The 10,718-nt window shown below is 36.1% G+C and overlaps 1 protein-coding gene across 1 annotated transcript in view; it reads right to left on the reverse strand.

Moving 5' to 3' along the window:
• gfra3 (GDNF family receptor alpha 3) overlaps positions 1-10,718 on the reverse strand; it is a 36,583-nt gene that overhangs the window by 14,169 nt on the left and 11,696 nt on the right. The window contains exons 2-6 of the mRNA XM_015393425.1: positions 6,719-6,985; positions 6,535-6,627; positions 6,067-6,436; positions 808-917; positions 242-376 (exon numbers count right to left, since the gene is read on the reverse strand). Of these exons, the coding sequence (XP_015248911.1) occupies positions 242-376; positions 808-917; positions 6,067-6,436; positions 6,535-6,627; positions 6,719-6,985 (975 nt within the window). The remainder of the gene's footprint in view (positions 1-241; positions 377-807; positions 918-6,066; positions 6,437-6,534; positions 6,628-6,718; positions 6,986-10,718) is intronic.

A 10,718-nucleotide genomic window follows, 5' to 3' on the forward strand; every position in this document is an offset into this window, starting at 1 on the left:
GCCTTATGGTCGTGAAAATACGGTATATGCTTTAGAAGACTAAGTTATAGAAACCAAGTTATTTTTGAAAGAAATTTGATTTCATGTATGTTGAATAATTTCTGTACTGAGTTGGCCTAAGTTTTAGATTATTTTTTTGCTATCTTCTAAATATTTCAAAGTCTATCATGTTTTCAATGGGCACAAAGTGTGGGCTTCCTGCTCTTGAGATGGTCTGTCCCACAAAGTTTATTTTACTTACTTAGACATAAGTTGCTGCTGAACAGATACTGGATGCGTTGACAGCCCTGCAGTTCGTTCCCGCTGCCTTCACACGTGCACCACTGGGATACCTCTGTGCTGCTGTTGCTCACATAGTTGGGAGTCATGATTGTTCCTGAATAAAAAAAAACAACATATAAACAACATTTTCGCTTGACAAAGGTATTTTGTCATGCTAAATGTAAAAAAAAGGAAATCCTAAGTTTAAAGATTATATTAAATTTCTTGCATATGTAGGGTTGCCAAATTAATGATTTTCAATATTTATGACTGCAATTAGCCTTTATTGTTTTTTGTTTATTCAAAAGAAGGAGAAAAACATAAATTACATTTTTTTGCCAAGCTTCAAATGTTTTGCTTTCTGGACTTTATTAGATCCAATTTAGTTTCATCTCTTGAAATAACATTAAAAATATATATTGATCAAACATAAAAGCAAAAAACATAAAACTGATATGATTTCTTTAAGTTACTCTAAGCATTTTTCTCCGTAAATTTCCCTGTTTTACCTTCATGTGTGCTTTCATTTGTTTTTCACTGTCTCACCTATGAGTCCAGTATAAGCCTTGAGGCACATGGCTCTGCTTTCTCGCATACAGCCAGAGGCAGAGAGAGAGGAAGACTGGCAGTTATGTTGAAAATCTGCAAACCGGGATCTGAAACACACGCGCAAAAACACAACACAGAGTCAGTGAAGAAAATGGGTTTTCAGATCATCAGCACATTAAAACTGTATGCATTTTAAAACATTTTAAAAATTCTGTTTTGGCACTCAGTGCTGTTATAAATCAAAACATTTAAAGAAACAGCAGGAAGAGAAACGACTGCAAAGAAATGTGTTATTTTTATTCAGCATATCAGCATCAAGCACTTCTATATAAAAAAAACTACAGAGTAAATGTAAAAAGTGGATCTGAATTGCGATGTGTAAGGTATTTTTTAAACATTAAAATTATTACATAAAATTATTATAATTTGATATAATTAACATAATTATTTTATTGTGTAAAATGATCTAAAATGTTTTATTTACCATTTTTTATCAACCTTTTTGATCTTTAATTTTATAGAGGGTAACATTTTATTTTACACTCAGAAACCCAAATAATCCTGACCAGATACAGTATAAAATTTAAAACACAATTTTGAGTACCTTCTCTCGACCCCCTCTTTCTATTTCTATTAAAAGATTTTGTGTGTTTAAAAGATTGGAATCTCAAATCAAGAAAAAATAATCACCCACTGCTGAGTGTTAAGAGCACAACAGATCAGACAAAGTCAGTAGCTAGACCACAGATGCACTGGCAGTTGTTTACTGATTTATAGCATGTTAGAAATGCTTTTCTCTCCAACAATACTCAAATAACTTTTAGCCACTGTGGTGCTGAAACTGTAAATTCCAGTTTTAGTCCTGATGAAGGCCACTGGAAACAACGCACTTCCACAAAATGAAACAGTCTGGCTCGGTATTTTGGATTCTGATAGCAGACCACTTTAAAGCAACAGACTAGAAGCCATAGAGTTACTTGTATCTTATCCACACCTCTAAAGTAAACATTAGAGCACAAAAAATATACCTGATCAGGTGTCATATCTTTTTTGCTGGTTAACAACAACTATTAGCTTAGTTAACTCTCATGTTAAAGGGGATCTCAAAATGCCGTAAAGCTCAACTCTGGGCCACATGATACATTCATATACTATAGTCTAGTTCATAAACACTTATGAGCAGAATTTGATTTATGTGGAGAGAAAGCAACAGAAATGGACGGGTTACAATGACAACAGCTAAACAGAGCATTGCAACAATATCTGTGTTTGCAGATGCAAATTTGGTCAGCAGTGGTCTCTGCTACTTTGCATTCAAGAATGGGCTCACAGCCGGAAACTAATAGATAAATCCAGAAGGGTGATGATTTGTTAGATCTCCAAGTTACTGCTTCAGTTATTTCTTCTAAGTTTCAATTCCTTACAGGAGAAAACTTAATATAATTGTTCACTCGATAAACTCAAATCCATGCTGGATACTTTGCTAGTACTACTTCCAGCAGAGATGCTGTAATGACCAGGTCAGGTGTTCCACATATAACATCACCACACTATTGAAACTTCTGGCTGTCTTTGTGAGCATTCAATATGCATTTATTTTTGATGAATATAACAATAATATTACTTGCACGTTTTTAAATATAATTATTTTGTCTTTCTGCAACAGATTCATTGCAAAATACAAAATTAGTAGCTTGCTATTGACTTCATGACATTACCACTTTTTCAAAATACTTTCCCAACTTAAAATAAAGTATCAAGTATATTAATAGGTTATTAATGCAGAGCACAAAAAGGCATCTATTGCAGTTGAAGCATTTATCTGCATTGCTGTTGGACACAGTGATTTTCAATAACAAATCAGGCATCCAATTTTCAAACTAATACTAACCTAATGACCCAAAGGTTACACTGATGATAAAGTAATTAAAATAAGGTTGTCCTTTTAAACGGAAATTTATACGTAGACTGATGCCTCTTACATGGGTGGCATGAGTAAGTTTTCCATTGTCCCTAGTAATCCCTTTATTTACATATACTATATATATGTATACTATATATATATTTTTTTTTTCACAGTTCTATGCACTGCAATACAGATCATGAGTTGGATGCTGTCAGTAGGCGCCTGAAGATCCATATTAAAATCCATTGTGACTCACCATTCTATAGCGTTAACTTGATGTTAATAATTGCCTGATTATATAGATCAGATTATATAGATCATATAGATCTATATAGTCAAGATATTCATTTCTTGTAAATGTGGACTTACTTTAAGAACTGACATTGTGACGAGAAACGTTTTCTGTTTGGGCTTTAGAGATCTGAGATTTACCTCGTTATTATTAAAATAGAAAATAAATGTGGTAATCAATTTTTAGTTACCTTACATAAATCATGCAGTTTTAAAGAAACTGCAGGTTGATAAAAAAGTCAAACACTTTTTAGAGATTAAACCCCATATGGATTTATTTGTAGCTGGTCAGAGCTGTAAGGAAAGGGAGAACTAGATATGTGTTCTTATTGCTGCCCCCCATTGGACTAAAGGTCTCCACTTCATCACCCCTTCACTGCCTTCCCCAGTTGCACCAGATTTTAGTAAACTGTGATGGAGTAAAACAAAACAAAAAAAAGCTAAACAATAATTTACAGAAAAACAAAACTTTTTTTGGGGGGGGCTAACACATAAAATTGAACTACTGGCTGTGATATGAATGAATGTGAAACAGTTCAATACTTTTGCAAAGGGAGCACATAACAGGTTGGATTAACTAAACTAAAGAAGAATCTTTTTTTTACTGTGTTATGATCCTCTGGTGTTTAGATTTCAGTTGCTATTTGTATTTTGGTCACTTCTGAGTCTCATTTTATTATTTTTGCAAATGCCTTGCTCATATTAATTTCAATTCTCTCTCTTGCTGTTTTATAAAAAGGTTTACTAAAACCTTACTAGATCACCCTTCTGTATTTCATTTCTTTGTTTATTCGTGTGTTATGATCTTGGGGCATTTGAATTAACTTCTCTTGGATCTGTGTCTTCCCTGGGCTTGTAGTTTATTTCTGTCTAGCTCAGTTCCCTTTGGGTTAATTTTTTGCCATCCCTCAGTCTTACCTCCTTGCTCTCTCCCACAGCTTTTCCTAATTAACTAATCCATATTCAGTGTCATTCTAAACTCTTCCTGCTGTACATAAGCTCTCTGATTGACATTATTCTTGGCTGTTCCCTCCTGTTACTTTCTCAATGCTCTATATTCTGCTCAATGTCCTCAACATTTTCTGTTTTCATAAACAAAACCTCCATGATCATCCCAAGTTCTGTCTGCATTTGTTCCTTTTCCGCAATATAAAAAACATGAGCCTAGGGAGTCTATCAACGACGTATTAAAAAATACTGTATTTTTCCGGTTCTCTGACGGAATGTTTCACAACTTTTCTCATTGATTTGTTGAAACTCTTTGCTGCCTTGTGAAACAGAAAATCATATGAATTTTTTATATTAAAGGAATTTTGTTAGTAATAACGCACTAGCACAGCTCTATTATGAAGTACCAGTCTCAGGAAAACACCCTGTTCATTATTGTCCCCCTTAGTCATTTAGAAAATAGAGTAGGGTACATTTCACATAACATCAGCGAACTACACTTTTCTAGTTGCACTTGTCATAATTTTTTTAAATAAAATAAAAAAAAAAAAGCAAATAATCTCATGTTCCAGGATAGACTTTACAATGCACACCTCTGGGTTGAGCTGTGTGTGTTTAAGAGAAAACTAACAGTGCCAGATGAATCAGTAAGTCACATTCGAATGCATTTCCTTTCCTTAAAAAGCACCATGCTGCTCCAGAGTGATGGGAGAGTCTCTCTCAGGTGGAGTAGTTCAGTTGTCTCCCAGTATTATTCATGACTGATAGGAAAAGAGACCATGAAATTGACCGTGGGTTGGGTGCAGCTTCTGCTGTGGTGTGGCTGCTGTACCATGTCTAAGTGTTAGGAGAGATAGCTATGGCAGAAAGAAAAGCTTTTTATGTTCATGCATCCTGAGTCTCACTGATCAAGAGAGTGTGACCAAGTAGGCTACTGCACTACCCAAGAAGAGCTGAGAAGTTCTGCAGACCTAAAGGAAATTCTCAAGAGGTTTTGGTTTGGATGGTGCCCTGAAGCTGACCCTTTACTCACATGGAGACCACTGTTGCAGAAAACATGACCCTGAATTAAACTATAATGCCTTAGTATTCATACTATGTGCCTGACTTCACCTATTGCAACCAAGAAAAAAAAAACCTAATGTCACTCTAGCCCAGTGTCCACTATTTCCCTGGCCACAAATTGCCTTCATGTTTTTGTTCTATGAATGCTAATATTGTAAATTACCAGCAATCCAACAGCATCAAGCAGACCAAGTAAGGGATAAAGCTTGGAAGATGTCCATTCCATCCTCCTTAAACTAGTGATGGATTAGTTATCAGAGGAAATCAGAAAAGCAAGGCTGAAGATCACCATGCCGACCATTAAACACATCAGCTTCAGTATCATACAGTGGGGATTATGTTTAGATTTAATGTAAATACAGATAAATCCAAGGAAAAAAACTGGTAGAGACTGCAAATATGTTTAGACTAGAACCAGAGTGTGGTGTATTCACAGTCTAACCCAACAATTATCCTAAACAAACGCATTCACGTGTTGGAATGCCCCAGCCAGTCCATACCCAAATCTAAGGCCATTAAAATATTGTATCAGTACTTAAAAAACTATGCAAATACGTACCTATACCCAATGGTATAGTGAAGGATTTTCGTGATGTTTTTTAAAGACCCACCCTCTCCATTAAAAAAGAAAAAAAAAGAACATGAGCAGCCCTGTACTCACTCCCGAGAACGAACGCCTATTGAACATGCATGCGAGAGCATACACAAGTCCATTTCTCCTCGTGCACGCTATGTTTAAAAGTTCCTGTTTGCATCGCTCATACAAGCTTACTTTCCAAAAGAAAATTTGCATTTTTTCCACTATGTCAGACTCACCACCAGTAAGTGAAAATGGGGACGAGCACATAGGACAGGCTTACGTAAACACACCACCAGAATGATTGACAATTAGGAGGACCAGTTATTTTGGTGATCCACACTGAAAAAGAACATCCTGCACTACACCATTAGGAAAGGAAGTGATTCTACGTTGGAGAGCTCGTTTACAGGTGATGTTCAGGTACGTCTTTAAAGGCCCCATCACAGAGTGTACGGCACGGTCTTACCTACAAAGCTCATCTCTGGAGCAGTAATTCTGAAGACTGAGGCAGTTTGGTTTTCCAATTCTTTCCTCCCCTCTTGCGTTCTCCTCAAAAGAACATGACGGCACAATGGTTTTCCTCCGGCGCTCTCCACAGAGAGTGTCAGAGCAGGGGCAGAACAGTAGAGCAAAGCTATACTCCTCTGGCACACGCTCCAAGAAGCGCCGCAGGGCTTTGTGGCATTTCTGCCGGTTACAGCTGTTGTCAGTGGCTGTTGCTCGCTTGGTACAAGCTACTACATACTCTGACCGCAACGAGCCACATTTCTCATACAGGCCACAGTCCTGAGCAGCCTTCAGACACTGGTTCTGTCCATCCACAACAGCAGATGAAGCTAAATGGGGTAGAAAATGTGCTGATTATAATGAAATAAAAGCAATGACTTATTTTTTCTTGATTTTGTTTGTTCCAAAGAAATATGACATACTCTACCTGCCATAATGGAGGCCATACGTGATACTTCTATGTTCCTCACCAGGTTTAACTTCAGCTCTTCATATGGTGACACTTCATACTCATCATATGCTGAAATAAATGGCACCACAATATAAAACCACATGAATAAACCAATCCAATTCAAAGAGCATCCAAATACAAGCTTGTGTTTTATGCCCACCTGCAAATCTCACAGTCCAGTAAACCTTCAGGCAGTGCTCCTCTCTGCGAGAGCCCCGCTGACACTTGCAGACTTGAAGGGGGCGATAATGCTGCAGTGAGTTCTGGGCCTCCAGGCATTCCAGGCGGGCATCTGAGCTGAGGGGCGACACGGCCTCCTCCGCTGCACAGTACTCCAGCAGTCGATAGATGCTTTTGCAGGATGGCTCCTGGATGCAGCCCTGTTCTGCCACCAAACAGTCTAAGGATGCAGATACGGTAACACTTCCTGCAGAAGAGAAGGGACTGAGATTATGAATCACAAAGCTGCAAACAAGTTCATTATTTTAGCAACCTGTGGGTTCAAATGCAAGATAAGTAGAGTACTGGTTACTCAACTAGGGGGGAGAAAAAAAAAGATGAAAGAACAAATTTGTAGCAGTATAATTGAAGACTCAGACTAAACATATGGACACAGAAAAAGACTGAAAGGGATATTTTGGAATTTTTAAAGTGAGGTTTTTTATTGAACTGTTCAAGCAATAACTGTATTACCTGTTTAAGATTACCCTCTTGGCATCTTTATTTAATATAAACCCAAATTAGGTAGACCAGGAGGATTAAGCAAACCTAAGAGGGATCAAAACCATAGCAGACTTTCTTGTCTTGCTGTTAATGTAACCCCTAAAAGTTTATTTTTGTTATTATGTTACAGGAAGCGGTCAGTATCAGTACTTTCTGGAACTAAAGCATAAGCTGCTTCTTCATTTTTACTGCAACTTTATATTGTAGATGACTTTGTTTTAAATTGCTCAATAAACCACCTTCTATGGATGTTAATAAAAGTGTGTTTAAACAAGTAAAACTTGCTTCATTGGCTGTTTTGTAAACACCCTTTTCCTTGGAACCTTCATTCATACTGTGTTGATTGAAAAACTCAGCAGTCAGCAACTTGCATTGATCATCACTTATTTTAAGATATTTGAAAATGAGAGAAGCATACAAGTATTATACCTCAAGTCCAACCCAAATATATAATAGAGTCTGTAAATGTATGTTGCTGTAGGCAGCCATTCATATCCTGTACTTTTGTCCCTACCACCATGCCCCAACACACATGATTTAACAGATAACCTTTCAATATTTTATCAATGAACTTAAAATACAACAATCACTAAAAGCTGCCTAAATTATTTTGAAAAAAGATCAAGCACAATATGTACCCCAAAAAATGAAACAGAAATAATAGAAAGAGACTGGTGATTAATAATGGGAAATTTCTGAATCAAAGATTATGTGTAATATTGTCTTTTATTAACTAGTCAACACTTGTTAATATCTATCTTCATACTGTCCAGTCCTTTACTTACTAATATACACTCTATTTTGGTTTGAACCATTTTCTCTGGGACCAGCGCTGGTGTTATCATGCAACCCTTGTTCAGAGGCCTTGGTCCTCAATATAGAATCTCGAACCTGCAACGCTTGATCGGGACAGAGTTCCATCCATTATTGCATGTCTTCCCCCTTTCCTATTTCCATTTCATATCCGCCCACTTTCAAAAATAATAAAAGTCCACTAGAGCCTAAATAATCATCTTTTTCTCAATCATAATCTGAAGCTTTTGCTGTCAATTCCAAATAGTAAACATATTCCTATGTAAGCTACACTTTGATTTAAAAAGTACCCTACAGTGAGGTGAGTAAAAATAGGTTATATGTTTGAATAAACTAGATTAAAAGTCTAATTTAAGTCTCCTGCTCAGTTGGGAAGCATGTTTGTAATAATAGAGCAATTGTAATGTTCTTTAAAAGGGTTCATCATTTGCAGCCGTTTAGGTCATATTTTAGATATGTCTCTGCTTCCATGCCTAAATCAAATGGTTGAATTACCTCCTCAGCATGCTGACAAGTTCTCCAAAGACCTGCTAATGAACTGATTATTATACTCAGGTATGTTAAAGCAGAGACACATTTAAAAGGTGTAGGACACTGGAGCTCTAGAAGTAATTGAGGAACCCTTTTCTATAATATTACATATCAAGAAAAGCTTTTAGTCTCTAGAGTATGTGGTGCAAACAACAGTCAAGGGTAAGGAACTTATCAATAGCTGCATCTAAGCTGAGTAAGGTTGTTCATTCACTCATACCAGATTCCTTTTGGAAAACTCTGTACTGAATCATTTTTATGTTAGTTCAAGTAATAAGCTGCCAATTAGAACAAAAGTGTATGTAGAAGTTAGGAAGCAGCATGGTGAAGTTAATGATTAAATAAAATATTTGGTCTTACAAGAAGACAAAGAAATGAACACAGAAACAGGAAATAAACTGAGAACCCAATACCAACTGTAAAAAAAAAAGACAAATAGTGAGAAAAACAGGTGTAAGAAATATTCAAAATGAGGCGACACAGGTGAAGAGAATTCATTAATCAGCTGATGAGTCTGGCTGAAGGGGAAATGGGACAAACTGGGATGACATAAAATGATAAAACATATTCAATAATGTAGAGGGAATGATTAAAAAAGCAATTGCATAACGCACTAACAACACTAAGAAACAGAAATCACCTGCCAACATGAAAATGAGAAAAAGGTTCTATGGCGAACCATAAATGGTTAAAATAGCTTATGGCAAGACAAAAGGAACATTAAAGCATTGAAGAAAAGGTTAATATACAAGAACCAAAGCAAAACCATAATCCTACTGTTTTTTGCACATGATCTGTCTGATCCACAAAAAACGGCTTATTTTAGTCATGATGTCAGTTTCAATACATATTTCTTGTTTATAAGGTCCAGTAAAATGTAGGCTGTGTACATGGTTTACTGATAACAGATTCTATAAAAAACACCACTTGTAATTTGTAAAATTTTAACTGTGTTTTGGAAACTATAACATTTTAATTCCAAGTTCCCTGAACATATTGCCAACATATACCCTAAATCTTCCTAAAAGGTCACTGTATTCTAATGTACTAAACAGCATAGGAGAACTTCAGGGAGCCTTTAAGGCATTTCTTTTCTTTTTCAAATATGGATGAAAAGATGCTTGCAGGTCCCTTTTCTGTTTTTAAACCAATACTAATACCGGGTACATTACTTTTAAAGGGTATGAAAACGAGCAAGGTCTTAATAATTATAAGTATTTATTTCAGCATCTTTGACCCATATTTCCTCAGCTAGTATACACGCACATTTAAAAATGTCAACTGTAAAGCCACTAAACTGTAATGTCTCATTTCTGGCAATACAGTGTTAGAGCATATATTATTGTCCTGTATGATTTTTACTGTAAAAAAGAAAGTTGTTTTTACAGGCATTCATTTATCTGCATTTTCAAAATGCTGGATTACAGTTTCTGAAAACTTTACAAAGCACATTTTCAAGATTGATTTCTTTCTGGCTTCAGAGATGCAACAACATATTCAAGCCTTTATTATTTTGAGAGACCCGATTTTCATAGTTATTATGTTGAAAAGCCTCCTGAAGTCAGCTGCCCAGCAGATTTGCATTCATAAGCTTGGCATAAGTTTTGGCAAACAGACAACCAGCCAAAAAAAACAGAAAAGACAAATATGAACGTTATAATTTTCTGCCTCAAAAGCGACGCTGTTCAGCTGCCAACCATCAAATATTAAATGCCTCTAGATGTATAAACCCTCACAGAGAGGGTTGTTTTTCCCCTTAAAATTGCTTCTCTGTTTTGGAGAATAATAACATACTGAAAACTTTTCTTAAAAAGGAGAAGCTTACTTAACCAGTCCCTTTATTATCAGAACAAAACCTGTGGTGTAATTAAAAGCATTAGATGCCCAGGTGGGTTTTAAGAGGATGTATAAAAAAGTTTACTTCGCTTGTTATATTTGATATACTGGATCTTTTATTGTTAGAGACTAACAGCTAGGAGTAACAAATGCTGTGCAACAAAATAATTTATTTGGACTAAGCTTTTTACAAGCATCAGACACCTCCTCCAGATGCAACACCTCAGTGAAGATAAAAACACCTTTCTATTTAACAC

The sequence above is a fragment of the Cyprinodon variegatus genome, unplaced genomic scaffold, assembly GCF_000732505.1.
Source record: "Cyprinodon variegatus isolate N-32 unplaced genomic scaffold, C_variegatus-1.0 Scaffold641, whole genome shotgun sequence".
Taxonomy (NCBI): domain Eukaryota; kingdom Metazoa; phylum Chordata; class Actinopteri; order Cyprinodontiformes; family Cyprinodontidae; genus Cyprinodon; species Cyprinodon variegatus.